The sequence below is a fragment of the Prosopis cineraria genome, unplaced genomic scaffold (assembly GCF_029017545.1).
Source record: "Prosopis cineraria cultivar Desert tree isolate PC_DT_omini unplaced genomic scaffold, ASM2901754v1 PC1, whole genome shotgun sequence".
Lineage (NCBI taxonomy): Eukaryota > Viridiplantae > Streptophyta > Magnoliopsida > Fabales > Fabaceae > Prosopis > Prosopis cineraria.
Window position 1 is genome coordinate 58,326,791 of NW_026555332.1, and position 17,755 is coordinate 58,344,545.

At 35.2% G+C, this 17,755-nt stretch overlaps 3 protein-coding genes across 3 annotated transcripts; all 3 read left to right on the forward strand.

The window, feature by feature from the left end:
* The first annotated feature begins 326 nt into the window (after positions 1-326).
* On the forward strand, positions 327-1,126 carry LOC129285089 (histone H2AX). Its single transcript, XM_054920640.1, has 2 exons — positions 327-597; positions 766-1,126. Exons 1-2 carry the CDS (start codon positions 397-399, stop codon positions 985-987), a joined length of 423 nt encoding a protein of 140 aa, XP_054776615.1. The 5' UTR covers positions 327-396; the 3' UTR covers positions 988-1,126.
* Positions 1,127-1,770: 644 nt separating this feature from the next.
* Positions 1,771-4,371, forward strand: LOC129285079 (uncharacterized). The gene is made up of 7 exons (XM_054920628.1): positions 1,771-2,105; positions 2,590-2,808; positions 3,149-3,235; positions 3,316-3,462; positions 3,694-3,720; positions 3,834-3,929; positions 4,019-4,371. Exons 1-7 carry the CDS (start codon positions 1,872-1,874, stop codon positions 4,217-4,219), a joined length of 1,011 nt encoding a protein of 336 aa, XP_054776603.1. The 5' UTR covers positions 1,771-1,871; the 3' UTR covers positions 4,220-4,371.
* An 8,107-nt stretch (positions 4,372-12,478) lies between these two features.
* LOC129308025 (probable protein S-acyltransferase 17) lies at positions 12,479-17,089 on the forward strand. The gene is made up of 10 exons (XM_054949023.1): positions 12,479-12,714; positions 12,837-12,930; positions 13,434-13,528; positions 13,632-13,799; positions 13,871-13,943; positions 14,044-14,096; positions 15,158-15,249; positions 15,337-15,389; positions 15,533-15,658; positions 16,560-17,089. Exons 1-10 carry the CDS (start codon positions 12,566-12,568, stop codon positions 16,830-16,832), a joined length of 1,176 nt encoding a protein of 391 aa, XP_054804998.1. The 5' UTR covers positions 12,479-12,565; the 3' UTR covers positions 16,833-17,089.
* Positions 17,090-17,755: the final 666 nt, after the last annotated feature.

A 17,755-nucleotide genomic window follows, 5' to 3' on the forward strand; every position in this document is an offset into this window, starting at 1 on the left:
TTAACAGAAAAAATTGTCAATACTTTCTTTTATGAGTTTGAAAAAAATTAAAAACGCTTGATAAGCTTTGGAAAATAAAAATCAGGAACAAAATAATATTCGGGAAAATTAGTGTTGTACTATAAAGCAATTGGTTGGGTGATGTGAGCGGCGGACAGCGGCGGTCCACCATCAAGCGAAACATGAATGGCTCGCAAATATTCGAAAACGAAAAAGCAATTTCCCGCGAATCTCAAAATAGATGCCAGGCTGGCAATCCGTGTGATAGCCCGTTGGCCAATCAGCACGCAGTCGCTCGGCTATACAGCTCCATTCCACGAGCGCACCGCAATTGCGCTTTGAATTCGAGACACCTCCTCTGCCAAATCTAGGGTTAGGGTTCGATCAGATCAAGACATGAGTTCGGCCGGTGGTACGACTAAGGGTGGCAGAGGCAAGCCCAAGGCCTCTAAGTCAGTATCAAGGTCGCAGAAGGCCGGCCTTCAGTTCCCTGTCGGAAGGATCGCTCGCTTCCTCAAGGCTGGCAAGTACGCCGAGCGGGTCGGTGCTGGGGCTCCTGTCTATCTCTCCGCTGTTCTCGAGTATCTTGCTGCTGAGGTTTGTTTAAATTTCTCCTTAATGTGATTTTTCCCGATTTTGGTAACCATGATCAGATGCATTTGTTATCGGTTCTTGTCAAAGTTTTATCTCGCGGATTTCTCTGTGGCGTGGACTCTGTCTGTTAAAGGTTGGGGTTAGATAGCTGATAATGGTGTGTATGTTCAGGTATTGGAGCTCGCGGGTAACGCTGCCAGAGACAATAAGAAGAACCGTATCGTTCCGAGGCACATCCAGCTTGCAGTGAGGAATGACGAGGAGCTCAGCAAGCTTTTGGGGTCTGTAACCATTGCCAATGGAGGCGTCTTACCCAATATCCACCAGACTTTGCTTCCTAAGAAGGTGGGCCAAGGGAAGGGCGATATTGGATCTGCTTCTCAAGAATTCTAGGGTTTAGGTTTCTTTTCGTTCCCTCAATTTATCGTAGTTATAAGGCACATGTTTGGTTGGCTTTTCTATAATACATAGCCTGTAGTAAAATTAAACTCAATGAACAGGTTAATCCTTCTGCGTAGTCTTTGATTTTCAACGTTTCTTTGCATGTGCCCAATGTACTATGCTTTTTTGTGCTTCTCTATGTCGATCAAGCTTCTTAAGGTAACCTACGGTTGGCGTAAATTCGAAGTGCTTCTCATCGCCACCGTTTCTTATTTTAGCCGATTGTTGGCAAAACCTTCCTTCAATTGAAGATTTCGGAAATGAGGATGGTGGGAAGGCGGCACCTGCATGACGTCTTTGCACGAATATGATATCAAATGAAGCTTTAAATATCACCATCGCCCCCAGCGTTAAATTGCATTTCAATATGATCGTCAATACACACTATTCCTGACTTGATGCAAATGCATTAAAAAGAAATCGGCATTAGTGTTTAGTTAAACAGAAAAACAGGTGTTCATTTCAATCGTTCAAGGCTTCAAGTTTTGGTCCAAATACACGTGCTCATCAGTAATTGAAGTTAATTTACACGTGCCTGTATGCGAAAATAAAAGGCGAAGGAGTACTTCACGCAACGGTGTCGTTTCAGTGTGGTGGGCTTTATGATCATCGTTCGTCCACATGTCAACGTTTCTTTACTTCTTAAATCAAAAGAACGAGATATCTGTATTTTTATATTTTCAATTTCTTTTTTTCTGGATGAGGTGGCCAAATGGTCATGTTTATTATGTGGACAGTATAGCATGCCATGCATGATGACTACCAAACACTGGATCCGGGGAAATGCTGTGATATTGAACATGGGATGGTAATTTCCTCCCGAAAGACTCTATCGAATGGGTGCTCTGATACATTATGTGGGTTTGGCGTTGTCATGTCCCAAGCGATTTAAACTTATGCCTTTGGCATCGGGGGTTAGATGCTCCGCCAAATTTGAGGTTTCGACGCGACAACTGCTCCAGCAAGTAGACAAGGAGCTTTCAAGTGGGGATGATAGAGCTGCACTCGCACTTGTCAAGGATTTGCAGGGCAAGCGTGGTGGGCTTCGATGTTTTGGTGCAGCCAGGCAGGTTTTGTGCTTTCTGGGTTTTATTTCTCTATTTTGTTTGAGTTTTACCTGTTCTTTCTCCTACGCTTGATGCTAACTCATGTCAACTTAGCTGAAACGGTTTACATTGAAACTCAGAAGGGAAGTGGCGTTGTTTAAAATTCTTTTTCTTCTTGCCCTATTTACATTTGAAAACAGCAGTTTGGAAGAAGTCCCAATTAATGGCTTTGCTTTTGTGCATTCTGTTTTATGTTTCTTGTCTTTTTTTCCCCCTTTGGGAAAAAGGGGGAAGGGGAGTTTTTTTTTTTAATTTATTTTGGGGGGGTGGGCGGCTAGGAGCCCTGGACAGGCGTATGTGGGGTTGGGAGATATTCAAGCGTATTAAAGGGAGCTTGTCATAGCTCTGTATCTGCTGGATAATCTGTTAACAAGATCATGTAGAAGTTATAACCACATCACAACAGTTAAATGCTTGGGGTCTACATCCATTGAGTATTTGTGTGTAGGTGCCTCAAAGACTTTACACCTTGGATGAATTGAGGTTGAATGGAATAGAAGCACCGTCTCTTTTATCACCGGTGGATGCAACTCTTGGTTCTATGGAGAGAAATCTACAGATTGCTGCTATTTTGGGAGGGCTTGTTGCATGGAATGCCATTGGACTTACCCAACAAGAAGTCTTCTATGCTGCTTTGGGATTGCTATTTCTATGGACCCTAGACTCGGTAATAAACTTACAATTTGAATGAATTTGATTCTTTCCCCCTCTTGCTATTTGGCTGGACAAATCAAATGAATCTCTTATTCAAGTGTCAACCGGTTCCTATTTGGTTGCATGTTCTACTCAACATGAGTATAGGTTTCCCTTGTTTGAGATGATATAGTCCCAGTGACCTTATCTTGCGTGATGATTATGGGGACAATCCACAATATCGGTCATTCATCAAATCTTTATTCTTCAGATATTACATTCCTGTTTGTTAACTCACATGTGACAACTCGCAATGGAAAGATTCTCTGGTTCTCGACCATGCTACAGTCTCATTAAATTGGTTGTTCATATAGGTCTCTTTCAACGGAGGACTTGGTAACTTGCTTCTTGATACAGTTGGTCACACCTTCAGTCAGAAGTACCGCAATAGGGTTATTCAAGTCAGACTCGTCTACCCATCTCATCATCTAAAATAGTTTTTGTGAGCATTGGATAGCCCTCAAAATAATTACTTATGCAGCATGAAGCTGGTCATTTCTTAATCGCCTATCTGGTAGGAATTCTTCCCAAGGGATATACACTTTCTAGTTTGGATGCTCTGAAGAAGGAGGGATCTCTCAATGTTCAAGCAGGGACTGCCTTTGTGGACTTTGAGTTTGTTGAAGAAGTAGGTTGTTTTATTTATTCTTCTAATTTTGCTATCTGCTTACTTAGAAGGGGCCAAAGAACGTGAGGTGGGGGAAGGTTTTTAAAACATTGGAAACAGTTATTTGCAGTCCTAGTCATCTGCCTTTTGGTGTTTGGTTATTTGCAGTCCTACATTCTGTGTTCTGGTGAGCTGATTTGAGTTGACAACCATTTGCTGTTAATTGTTAGTGCCTTTCTGTGTGTCATGCAGGTTAATGCTGGAAAAGTATCTGCTACAGTAAGTTACTGTCATATTGACATCTAAATTTTCACTGCTCGTTAGTTTGCTTCTATGATATAATCACTTGGCAGTTGACAACATATTTTGAATGCGGTGTTTTATATTGTTAGACATTAAACAGATTTTCATGTATAGCCCTGGCTGGCGTTGCAACTGAGTATCTGATATATGGAATTGCCGAAGGAGGTCTTGATGACATAAGAAAGGTTTATTCGGTTATGAACTGCTACTTAATGAGCTAACTAAAGGAAGGGCATTACACCACTAACAGGACTTTTTATTTTAATGATGGTAGTTGGATTTGTTGCTTAAAAGCCTGGGCTTCACACAGAAGAAAGCAGATTCTCAAGTCAGATGGTCTCTGCTAAATACAGTCCTGCTTTTGCGTCGACATGAAGGAGCTCGTGCTAAGCTGGCTGAGGCCATGTCCTTTGGAAAATCTGTAGGGTCCTGCATTGAAGTCATGGAGAATTTCATTGATGATTCAGATATCTGATTGAAATTGTGTCCGTATGTATAGTTACGGCTGAAAGCAAGTCCACTCAATTCAGTTTCCTTGTTGAAAAGTTGTGTTTGGATGGATGCCCCAAGGGCAGGTGACTGGGTAGGCACAGAACAATAATAAATAGATAATGATTTCGAACTAAACTAGCGCCAACTTTGTACACTTCTACAGAAATATAGAATTAGAATCCTTTTTCAGTCGTACAAAATTTGAAATAGCAAATTAATGATGTAAAATAAAACAACAAATCCAGTCTTGAGAATAATAGATGATAAAAAAATTATTTTACCTTCATATTACATAGTGATTTGTGTTTTGCGAAGGTATTAGTTCAATTATTTAAATTCAAGTCTGCATGAAATTAATCGAAGCTTTCATCCCAAGAAATATAATCTGTTTCGGTCTAATTGGGGAAAAGGAGAATTATTTGTTTAATTTTCTTGCAGGCTTCATCAACCCCGTTGTTTTTCAATGACTAATATCATACAAGTGATTTTCAAACATGGGTATTTAGGGGATTGGGACAGCCCGGTGTAGACTGTAGAGTGCTATCCCAAAGAGTCATGGGTCTGCCTTTTCAGCCCGTGTCTCGTCCAGTTTCAAGGATGTCTTGGTTCTAGACAAGAGAAGGGACATGACAAGGCAAGGCGGCTTGTTCACGCATGCATTCACACCCGCACACTCAACAAGCATCATCCAACAATCCATACGCACATTTTTCTCCAAGGCGGAACCACATTAGTGGTGTTTGAGGTAGGTAATGGACGAACTTGGTCTATATAAACTTGACCCTTAAATCCAAATTTTTTTAAAAAATTAATTTTTAAAATTTAACCTTTATTTAAAGGACTCAAAGTCAGACCCATAAACCTTTGTTATTATTTTTTTAAATTAAAAACTTCAATTATAACATTTCATATATTTTTAAAATAAAAATTATAATATTAAAAAATTTAAAATAAACAATAGAAAATCAAATTTTAAAGCATCAATGTATATTTTAAAATTTAAATTTAATTTAAAAAATAAAAATATTTTATTTTTTAATTTAAAATGAAAAAGGGCCGTCCAAGCTTGTTTTTTCAGAGCTTATCAGGGTTGAATTTCAAAGCTTGGTTTCCTAAAAAATAACACTTTTCAAGCCCAAACTCATGTGAAAATAGACTTAAATGGATAGCCCATCAAACTCAGTCTTTATTCCCAACTCTAAATGATATGAGGTGAAACCAGGTGCATGTGTGTCATATAGTTTAAAAGCCAATCCCACCCTTGACTCTTCTAAATGTGTGTGTATGCTTTTTACATATAATATAGTGTGTGTGTTACATTATATTATAAAATAAATTTATTAGTTTGTTGAAATATTTTTATTCATTAATATTCTTTTCATCTCAATTTATAAGATACTTTTAGATAAAATCACACATGTTAATAAAACTCATTAAATATACTTTACAACTTTATTGTTTAAAATAACAATATAAATTTTTAAAAATAGCTTTCATTTAATATTCTATTTATAAAAGAATATTAAAAAAATATAATGGAAATTGTAATATTGAAAAACTATTATTAATGAAGCTTTATTTTTGTGAAAGTGTTTCATAATTTAAAATGGGATAATATTAACTTTTTATTGATGAAAAAAGAATTATGAATAATATTTATATATGCAAAATGTCCATTTTTTAGCCTTTCAAATTAAATCATTTAAAATAACACATCATTTTTAAGATTGTCCTATACCAAAAAAATACATTTTCTCTTTAATCTTAATATTCAATGGCATCTAATTCTATAGAATTTATTTGGCTAAAAAAATTCTACATAATTTATTATATCCGAAATACTTAGTTACTTAAATTAATAATATTTATTCACTTAAAAAATTTGGCCCTCCTTGAATTAAACTTTGATTTTGCCCTTGTTTTTCTCCCTTTTAACTAAAGTATTGAAAACTGGATCAATCAATAAACCTATTGAGTGCTAGTTTAAAGGTAAATGGTTTGATTGGGATTAAACCAGAAGTTAAATTGATCATAATTAAAATAATATAATATATTTAAGACACACACTAAAAAATATATATTTAAAAGATCATAATATATAATGAATAATATAATATAATATTTGTCTAATCTAATCTATGCCCTGAACTCCTCACTAGGCTTTTGTTCAATAGTTTTTACGTGGGGAAGTATAACATGTTATCGGCTGGGGGAATGGTTCAAATCCATTCAATTTTTCAAGACTAAAAAAAACAAATTAAGTGTTAACAAAGCCCATCTCTCCACTGCAGAAACGCATCCTTTCTTTCTTCACTCTTTGTCTAAAAATTCAGAATGCTATTCAAAAAATCACATAGTCCAAGAAAAGTGGAGAAAACTTGTGTAAGTGATATTTGGCACAATAATCGGAACTGCTATTACTCTCACTGTTTCAAGAACTCAGTCTGAAATTTTTTCGTCCTCATACTTTTCTTTTGTGTCTCAGACTCTCAAGCATTCATCTTCCTCTTCTCTCCACTGCATAAGAAATTGCACATCAGATGAGTTGAGAAAGATCATGGTTTTATATTTAGTTTCTCTTTTTTCCCCCTTCTTTGACGTCTTTATCATATATTCTTATTATCTCTTTTCCCTTTTTTCCTTCCTTCTCCTTCCTTCCTTTTCTTATAGCCTGGACGTTTGGTTGTCGATTTTTCTTTTTATTTTTTTAATCATAGCAAACTGTGAACCGTTTAATTCAGGTTGGCCAGTTTTTGCTAGTTTATTCCTGAATTTATTGAGCTAGAATGGGTTAGTTAAGTACCAATTTACTTTTTTGACCAAACTAGCCAAAGGATCGGTTTGCTGGTTTACTGGTCCGATTCAAGTTTTAATACCATGCTTTTAATCATAATGGGGGGTTTGATCCTAGAACCTCTTCCCTAAGTACATTTTTAGATATTTCTCAATATCTTAGCTATTTATGGAACATGAGAAGTAGATGAGTAATCACTAGCTCTCAACAAAATTTGAAGAATTTTTTATAAATCTTACAAGATTCATTTTTCCTTTTTCCTCTAAAAGATGGCAAGAACTTTATCCACGTTCAAATTCTACTATAAGGTCTATTAGAAATCATAAATTGTTAAAGAAAATACTTATTTCTTTTGTTCTTTCTAGGTGATCAAAAAATAAAGGAATAGTTAATATATTTAAGATGATTATGTATTTACAAAATATTGTCTCAATTTCATCATATCCTAGATGTGATAAGGCTCTAAAGGATGAACTGGACAGTTTCAATAAAATTTTATTCTCAAACAAAAGTTCATTTTTTGATTCATTTCATATATTCCATGACTAAAAAGAAGGATACACTTTGAATTAGAAGAGAACTATCAAGAAATGACATTTTACAAGAGGGAGTACCATAAGGATGTGAAGGGTGTCACTGTACTAAAGGGTTATTAGCAATAACTAAATAACTTAATTTTTTTTTTTTTTGCCCACACAAATAACTTAATTTCAACATAACTAGTGACTATAAGAAATAGAAAATAGGTGAGATCGAAGTGAACGACTAGCAAGGGGCGAGAGCGAGCAATTATTTAGTAGAGAAGTAATTTGAAAAATAAAATGATTTTTGCTTTATCCGTGAGAACTGATCAAAAGGTGTAAACAAAATAATAAAATAAAAATTGAAAAAAAAAAAACGTTTTTATACAGGACGATCGACCTGCCGGAATGGAGACTCAACAATTTGCTCCAATGCACAAGTTGTCGAATCCACCGTCAAAATTTAAGGTGTTCCTTTTTAAAAAAAAAAAAATCATTTCTTTTGCTTTTCTTACTCCCATGAGTCCCATCCACTATTTTAATTGATTTTTATTGTTTTGGGATGATTTAGACATTTAGGTTATGTTTGGGTTAGCTCCAAACTAAGATTGGGAGAACTGAAACCTCAGTTGGGAATATTAAAAGCTCACTTCAAGATAAAGATCATGTTTGGATTGAGAAAAAATTTCAATTGAAGTTAGGGTTTAAATAAGTTTTTTTTTTAAATTTATCAAAGCTCATTTTACTAGCTTTTGCATCAACATTCAATGTCGAAAGCATTTAATCCTTTTTAAATTTTTATTCTCTCTCTTCATTATCTCTCTTTCTACTTGAGCCTCTCAACTTTGCTTCACCTTCATTCTGCGTAGTCCTTCTTGCTTGCCCATAACCTTCCTCATTTGTGTTGCTGGAGTTCACTAAAGATCACAGGCTATGTCATCACAATCGGTCGAGCTCCACCATGTGGGTTGTTCACAGTGATCTCTAGCTAATCTCCAACTCTATAATCCCTTCTTTTTGTATCAAGTGTGTCCTTACTTTGAAGTGTAGTTCTCGACGATGAAGACAACAGAGAAGAGGAGGAGGAAGGAGAACCTGGTAGTTCCATGATCTTGCACTTCTACCTTGTGTCATCATCGCCACTTGTGAGTTTTACTTCAACTAGTTTTAGTTTAATTGGTGACAAGTTGTAACATCTCAATTTTTAATTCCATAATCCACTAAGCTTAATTAGGATAATTAAGTAAGTTAATGTGGTGTATGGTCAGAAGATAATAATAAGTGCTTTCAGTTGGATTTTCAGGTATAATTTAGGTCTAAAGTGAAATTGAGTTACTTGGAGACCAAAAAGTGGAGAAAAACAAGCTAAAAAGCCTCTGTGCCACTTGTCGTGGTGTGCCACGATGCACGAGGCCATAAAACAATAGTTGCCTTCTCTGTACCATATGTCGCGGCATGTGGGGACAAGCATTGTGGCGTATAGTGTGAATTCTATAGTAAAAATGAGACAGAAATAGAGAGAAAGAAAAGAGAAAACAAAAGAGACACACCAAGCTTTGCTAAAGCACGATATAGAGGAAGATTTGAGAAGGTTTAAAGCTTCAAATTATTTAAGGTAAGATTTCTAAACCCTTTTCCTCCTTTCCTCTTTTATTTTCTTAAGGATTTGAGTTAGGGTTTGAATGAGGATGATGAATTTTGGTCCATATGGGCTATGAGTTCAAACTTATTAATTTAAATAGAGTTAATAGGAGTTGTTTAAAATATTTAAATATAGTATTAATGATTTTAATGGTTGTTGGTTAATGAGCTCCATTAATGTTCAAAAATGGACATTAAATCAGTCGTTATTATGATTCTTGAGGTATTAATGGCAATGTGAGTATTCAATGAAGTTTTATAATATTAAAGATAGTTAATAAATCTAATGGGTAGGCCCAAATATAAGTAATGTAGGTATTGGGTAATCTAGAAAAGGGAAAATTAGAGTTGAATGTGTAAGATTGGCAATATTAATGAAAATTAACTTGGTAAATTATAGATTGAGCTCTTGGTCACTCATTTGGCTTGAAAATTCAAGCTTAGAAGCTATAATATTGAGGGGTAAATCTTTAACCTCTCAAAGGTTTAAGATAACTGGAGGAAACCTTACTTTAGGTAGTTATGTGTTAATTGTAATGTGGTGATGATTATATGTTTAACATGCAAACTTTGAATTGTGAATGTATACATTATGCAATAAAACTTTATATTTATCAAATCATTTTGTTATGTGTTAAACATGCTAAAAAAAATTCAAAATGAGTTTTAAGTTACAAAAAGGATATTTGAGATGAGTGGCATGTTTATAATGTATTGTAAATGAGTAATGAGTAATAGATTTTAAGAAGATGAGTAATAGTGATTGTAAAGGGTGTATGTATGTAATATAAGTGAAAATAAAAAATTGATGCTCACTTGGGTCACGCTCGATCATGAGCCTAATGTGTTGACTTTGATAATGAGTAAATAAAAATGTGAAAAAGAGTAAGTATTGTTTATGACATGATCAGTGGGTGAAAGTTTGCCTAGGGGTTGGGAGTAGAAAAAATCCATATGATATTTAGGCTACCCTCTGGTACACGGGAGTATAGCCTTGTCCTACAGTTTGTTGAGAAATTATCCCATAATTTGTTAAGGGACTAGAACCTAACTTTATCTACTAGTTCAATGAGGAGAATTGCTCAAGGTATGAGACACCCCAGAAATTCGAGAATGGGGGAAGCCGTGGTCCGAGAGTGAGTTATGTGATCTTTGGTTGGATCACACCTCATGATTAGTGAGTTTGGGTAGTCCAATTACACGGATGAAGTCCTATTCAGTGTCATAGCCTACAATTTCAATCTAAGAAAGTAAGGAGGGTATAAAGTTGGTTAATCATTGCTTATATAAACTCATGACATGTCACACATATTGAGTTATAGTAAGTCGTGCGAATAATTAGTCATGGTCGCATATCTGAGACTATTGTGACAATGTATCTAATATATGTGAGTTAAAGATGTTACTAAGTGAGAAATGATAAGTTATGAAGTATGTGAACATGTTTTATGTATTTAGTTTTATATGCATGTGCTTGGTTATAATTAATATATAACTACATAGGATAGATTTTTATCTTGATTATTGGGTGACTAGACTCGCTTCTTTTAATTAATATTTTTCAGGCTCTAAATCTGGTGTGAGAAAGAAAAGACTCAAGATGCTAAAAATTAACACATTCTTATTGTACGCCTCTAGTTTGGATTTATTTTTTGTAATAGTATATAATTATCAATTCTAGGTTACATGCTGTCATACTTGCACTATTTTATTGCTACAAATGTCTGATTTGTATTTTAGGCCTTGAGTATTAGTGTATGTTGAGATGTATATATTTATAGGGTTAAAATATTAGTACAAGTGTAAAAATAATGTTTTGGACATGTTACAATGATTTTAATGCAATGCAATATAATTTTGCCTCCCCACTGTTTTTGAAAAATAGAGTTGATGAGTGAATTTATGTTATACTTGTGTTTTAATATGAGAGATATGTTGTATTAATAGTCCTAGGTCCAATGGACATGATCCAAGTGTTAGAAAAGGTTTGTAGCACTTGTTGAGAATTTTGGACACTCTTTTTGTGTGAAAGTTGTGAAAAGTAATTAAAATATGTCTGAATGTCTAACTTCTTGGTGTAACTTATTTTGAAAGTGAAACCCATGCCACTAGCTAGTTCATGAAAGGAGCTTTCTGTAGATATATAAATCACATCATTCGGATGTTGGACGAAGAATCGAGACATGTCAAAATTTTCTCGATTCTACTATCAAATGATAGCAGAATTGATAATATTTTTGTGCAACACGTTGCACCACATGGCACTTGAGCTACAACGCATGGCATAAAAAGCAACACATTACGACTCTACATACACGAGTCATGGTACATTGCCCTGTTTCACAATAAAAGAGTTATTTTTCACTTGTTTTTGGTTTCTTTTACTCTTCTGATGTATCCCGTGCTTCTATAACTTATCTTTCCAATATAAGAGATGTTGATTGTTTTAAACTCATTATAATTATGAAAATTTGGGATCCCTTAATTTTAAACTAAACTTAGTAATCATTCTTTAAGTTAATCATTTGATTACTATAAATTTATTAGTTAATTGTATTTAGTAGATTGAGATATTGCAACAAGAGAGTTACTTTAGTGATGAGGCCTAACGAGAAGTTGCTGGCAGCCTTTTCGATGATCTCCTCCGTGGAGATTTGTACATGTCGACAAAAAGACTTGGTGGAAGAGTGGTTAAAGTGGGGCGGCGACAAAGTCACCAACAACTTTTAAATATTGACAAAATATTTTTAAATCTTGACATATCAAGATTATTTTTTTCAAGATAATAATGATTATGCAAATAATAATCATTTAAAATTAATATTATTAGAGTTAAAGGATTAAAAAATACTTTACAAAAATAAAGGATTAGATTGAAACCTTATATAAAATTAAAGAACTAAAAGTATATTTTAACTTATTTTTTATGAACAAAAGCATGAGAGAGGTTGAGGAAGAATCTCTAATTAATTAACCTGTTTAATATATATTAATTTATTTTATACTTCTTAACTCTATTTTTTAAATAAAATTATAATTTTAAAGTTTAATTTTTTTAAACAGAATGTTGGTTAATCACAAAGTTTAATAATTTTTTATAAATTGACTTTTTAAATCAAATTATTTAAATAAATTTTAAATTATTTAATTGACTCTAAAAAAAATCCAAACATAAATTACATTAATGATAATATTTTTCCAAACCTCAATTTCTTAATCTCAATTGACTCCTATCCTCAATGGCATTTTTTTTAATCCAAACGCACAGACTGTGGGTGCCGGAAGAAAATTTTATACCGAGACGGCGAGAACTCAGCAGGAAACGCACACTTAGCTGAAGAGGTGGGCTCGTGAGTCGACGTATCTCTGCGCGATGGCCGTGCAGTGGGTATTGTTATGCCATGGGTTGGTGACTCTGCTCGTAGTCGTCTCCTTCCTCTGCGGTCAATGGCCCATCTTTCAGGGCACCTTCATCGAGCGCATTCACTTCTTCCTTACTTACGGCGCTTACGATTACTTCCTGTACCCTCTTCTTTTGCCATTCCTTTCTCCTCTTTCTCGTCCCCCTCTTTATATTTTTTTTTTTTTTGCCACACCTCTTCTTATGTCATATATTCTTCAATTGAATTGAAACATCCTTACAGGCGTTTCGTTGGTGCCATTTTTGGTTCGAAGTGCTCCGATGCTGTTCTTTCTGTCGAATATTACTGCTGCGATAGACCCAACCCGATCTTGCAGGTTGGTCAACCAATTTTCACCTTAGCGTGTCCGCATAATTTAGTATGACCTGAAGTTCGAAACGATTGGCTTCTTCTTCTTGCTTGAAGTGTTATTATTATTGTGGCTCACGGTTTGGCTACTTACGGTTGAGTCGGGGGTTATAATTTACAATGATTTTGTTCAAATATTTGGTGGGTATTATGGTTGGAGGAACTTTGGATATTTCCGGATAGACGAGATTTTTTTTCTTAATCCGATTCTTCACAGTTTTACTCAACGAGTTCATTGGTTTAGCTGTTCCGTGTCTTAGCAATGTCTTGGCAACAAACCCTTCCTTCTTTTCTGCTAGGCAGTTTTATAGACAGAGAGGATTATCTCCTCTGGTGTGTGTCCAGAGGACCTCGAGAAACTGAAGAATCGTGACCAAATTTTATTCAGATATGTGTAAATTTGTTTTCTATGAATTGCTTTGAAGATCCGAGTTTGATTTTGTTGATCATCAGAGCAAATTTCTGTTGCAGATTTTATATTTTGGGATAATCGGCATAGCATATTATTTTATTGTAAAAGCATCCTTTGCCTATATTCCTGGCTACTATTTAAGTGGAATCCACAGGTATTTCATCACAGAGCCAATAATTTTATTCTTTTAACTCCATGGTTATCTCAGCATCATTCATTCTATCATGAACTTTGTTAGACATTACATGTGTTTTTAGGTACACGAGCTTGTTGGCTGTCGCTGTTGGAATTCTGCTCTTTCTTTTGACCAGCTTTTCTGATCCAGGAACAATCAATTCTGCCAATGTTTCTCAATATCTCTCTGCATACCCCTATGATAATATCATTTATGCTGAGAAAGAATGTTTAACCTGCAAAATTCAGAAGTGAGTTTTTTTTTTTTTGGGCTGGTCTCTGATTAAGTTTTTATATAAAATGATCTTAATCTTTGATATAGACCTGCTAGGTCCAAGCACTGCAGCATATGTGACCGCTGTGTGGCACGCTTTGACCATCATTGTGGATGGATGGTTGGTGTTGAAATTCTCCCACTTTGAGCTTGTTGATGCGTCTCATCATTAAACAGCCTCTATTGTGTTTGGATTGTACTAAACGTCGTTTTGCTTGCAGAATAATTGCATAGGGGAGAGAAACACCCGGTATTTTATGGCTTTTCTTTTATGGTAAGTTCTGTGTTTGGTTCATTAGAGCATCAGTATGTTATACTAAGCATTATGTATTCTTACATTATTTTTACACCAACACGTTTGCTGCCCAACCTGCCCAAGTGCATATCTATCTGCTGAACACTGGCTTGCTATGGGGCTAGACTAGAAGATGACCTAATATCCCACTGGGTAGATAACTCTCTCAGTTCACTAAAATCACAATTCTTGAATTAATATTCGTAATAGAAAATATTAGTTGCATTTCTTTTTATGCACAGAATCCCTTGTAACTGCATGACTAAAATGATCGCCAACTGTTGAATAAGGTTCGCTGAAATTTCAGGAGTTCTCTGGTAGAACTTTTACATCCTGAAACATACTCTAGTTGCAACCTAAAAATTATTTTAACTTTTCTGTTCTAAGTTCAGAGTAGAGCACAAATATTATTTTAGTTTTTCTGCACCAACTTAATGAACAACTGTCTTCTATACTTCTTCCAATGTTCAACACATTTTAACCATGCACAATTTGATATATGAATTTTGTCTATTCTCTCCATCATTGCGATGCATATATTAGCTGACTTTGCCTTGGCACTCTGATCAACCCAAGGCTGTTATACTAGTTTGGGAGCTGTCCAAAAGAGTAGAAAGGAAAAATAACATTGTAGTTACTTCACATTGGTCATGAGGTTTATGTGTGAGAGAATGGCCATCAGTGGGGTACATATTGGGAAGTGGGGCTTTAGTGAGGGTCCTAGGGGTTAAGGAAATATTGAGTGTTGTGGGAGAGACTCTAGCCTCTCAAAAGCCAGAGGAAAAGCTGCTTAGACCTGTACTCTGGCAGATTATTGTTAATTTGAATACCATTTGGAACTTTTAGTTCCATCGATCTGTAATCTGGCTCAGGCTTTTATGCTACCTAAGTTACACAAGTGACTTAAAAGGTTCCTTGATGCTTCCTGCCATTTTGCTGCTTCTATTAGTTACTTTGCTGACTTCAGCATATCTGGTAGAATTTATGCATTTTTCATCTTTGGTTCCATTTATATTATACGATTCTTTAGTGTCTTGTAGGCATTTCCTTCTATGCTTGTACGGAGTGGTTGCTATTGGACTGGTTCTAGCTGGAAGAGTAAAAGAACTGAGAGTTGTGTATATTCTAACAGGTGAAGCTGGTTTGAATGCAAGATCAATCGCAAGAATAAGTTGGCTCTTGTATTAATATTGGGATTTCGTTCTCATTTATTTTGCAGTTTACTATGGAATAGAAAATTCTTTTCTGGGTTTAGCTCCGCACGTTGTACAGGTGAGGGATTTGTTTTTATGACTTGTTCTTTCTAAATGTTGACACTCTGACTCTTATGTGGCAAATTATATGCTTTTGTTCCTATTTTATTTCTAACTTTCTATTTTAATGTCGAATGGGAATGGTCATTTGCTATCATACAGTGGTGGTTAGGATCACACCACACGCTGGTCCTTCTTGTAGTGTTCCTTGCAATTGTTGGAATGCTATTGGCTGGATTTTTTGGTTACCATGCAAAGCTCTGCCTCAGCAATACTACCACTAATGAGGTTCTCTCTACCTCTAATCTCCCAATGTCTATCAATATCCATTAATAATTATTTTTCTCTCGATTAATACTCAATAGCCAGGAGAAGGAAGACGCAAGAGACTATCTTTCTTCATGTGAAAAGATATCCTTATGAAAGAAAGGATTGGATCACCTTCATAAGATGAGCTTAAGAGTTAAGATGCATAGATGCTATTTATTCAGTTAGGCTGCTGGAACAAATTTGCACTGTCATAAAAAATGCCTGACTCTGTTTTATTCGACATGATGGGATTCGCGTCAGCCTTTGGGGTTGTGTGTCTTGTAGAATTAATCTAATTGGGTAGGACTAAAGCTTGAAGCTTCTAGAAATTGTGTAACAACATACTTTTGGGAAGTTCACTGGTTTCATGCAATCTTTGTGATGGGACGAGAATTTAGCACCAGTAATATCTTGGTGAATGTGGCGTTGGTAGTCTTGTCTGTTTTCGGTTGTTCATTGATTGTTCTGTTGTTCACCACCTGTTTGTGTTTGCTTTTGCTTCTTTGCCTTAAATTTACATTTAAGATCATATTATTGAGTGGTATTTGATGCTTAATCCAAATCTGATACGAGGCTTTTATGCTCTGACCCTCTGATTTAAGTGTTGGCTATTGATTGGTGTTTGATATTTAATCCTTGCATTTACAAACCTGCATGTGGTTTCATCTGAGTTTTATTCGAAAAGAATTCAAGTGGAGTTGCATATACTGTTTGTGAAGGTTTTGAGAATTCAAGTGTGCGCAAATATTCCACAATATTTTATCATCAAACAAATGTCTGGGCGGCGATCTGTTTTGTCTGGAAAACCTCATGCATTTATATGCGCTACTTATTTTATGAAAGCTCAAATGAAATCATTCGTTTCTTTTGTGGATCACAGACCTTCAAGTGGCAAGAGTACACGAGCTGGCAGAGGAAGCTAAATGAAGCAAAGGCCAGTGCTGCAGCCCTAAGAGCCAGTAGTGGGATGAGCAGCGACAGAAAGCCCTTTCTGAGCAAATGGAAAGCCTTCTTCCGAAGGTTGCCATTAGAGGATGTGGAAATTGTCCACAATAATGTCTACGATAGAGGATTCATTCACAATGTTCTGGAGGTTGTCTACCCGCTTTCTTCAAGGCGGTCATTTGCACGAACCAAATTGAAGCCAACCTGAGAATGCTGCTGAAGTACTTGTCTTTCTGGGCAGAAAAGTTTTGGAATTCTGGAGATGTGTAGGAGTGCGTAAATAGTTGCAGCATGAGAAGCAAAAGGACAAGAGAGAACGAGTACAGGGATCCTAATGCAACTTGTGAAAGAAATAAGGTAGAGATCTATATTTGGTTGCTTATACATTAGATGTTGTGTGACTTCCGGATATGTGCACGAGTACGATTTTCTAGTTGAGCATGATTAAGTGGGTCCTTCGAATAATTTTTATGCCTTTTAGTAAAAAAAAAAAATAAAATCCTAATACCATCATCAAATTACCAAGTATATACAACACTATATATATATGTATGTATGTATGTATGTATGTATGTATGAGATAACTTATGAAGCGCCAGTATTGATTCAGCCGCAAAGAAACTTGTCTCAACGATTTAAAAGGAGTTAACATAGCCACTTGAGGCTAGGTTAATGAGTACGGGTAGTAATTTGGGTTTAAACTTATCCAGATATGATGCCATCAAAAGGGTATCAACATAAACATCGGTCATTAGTACATTTTACTTTTGCTCTGAATTATAATGTAAGATAAGCGAGTGATTATATTTTTTTTTTAATTTTGAAATACTATTGTAACCGAGCTTATCAGTAAGATAGATACAAAATACGAATGTTTTTGGTTTTTTGGGCCTTGCTGGGAAATGTATGGGAAATGCAAGTATTTTTTAACTTGATTATCATGATAGTTGAATTTAATTTTTTGATAAATTTTATACAATTGGGGATGTTTTAAAGAATAAATCCTATCCTATTATTAACTATTTAATAAATAGTACATCTTGTTATGAATTCTGTAAATAGTATATCTAGTTGAGATAGTGATATATTGATTCTTTAATTTGTGTTGCATTTATTTTTAATAATTGTGGG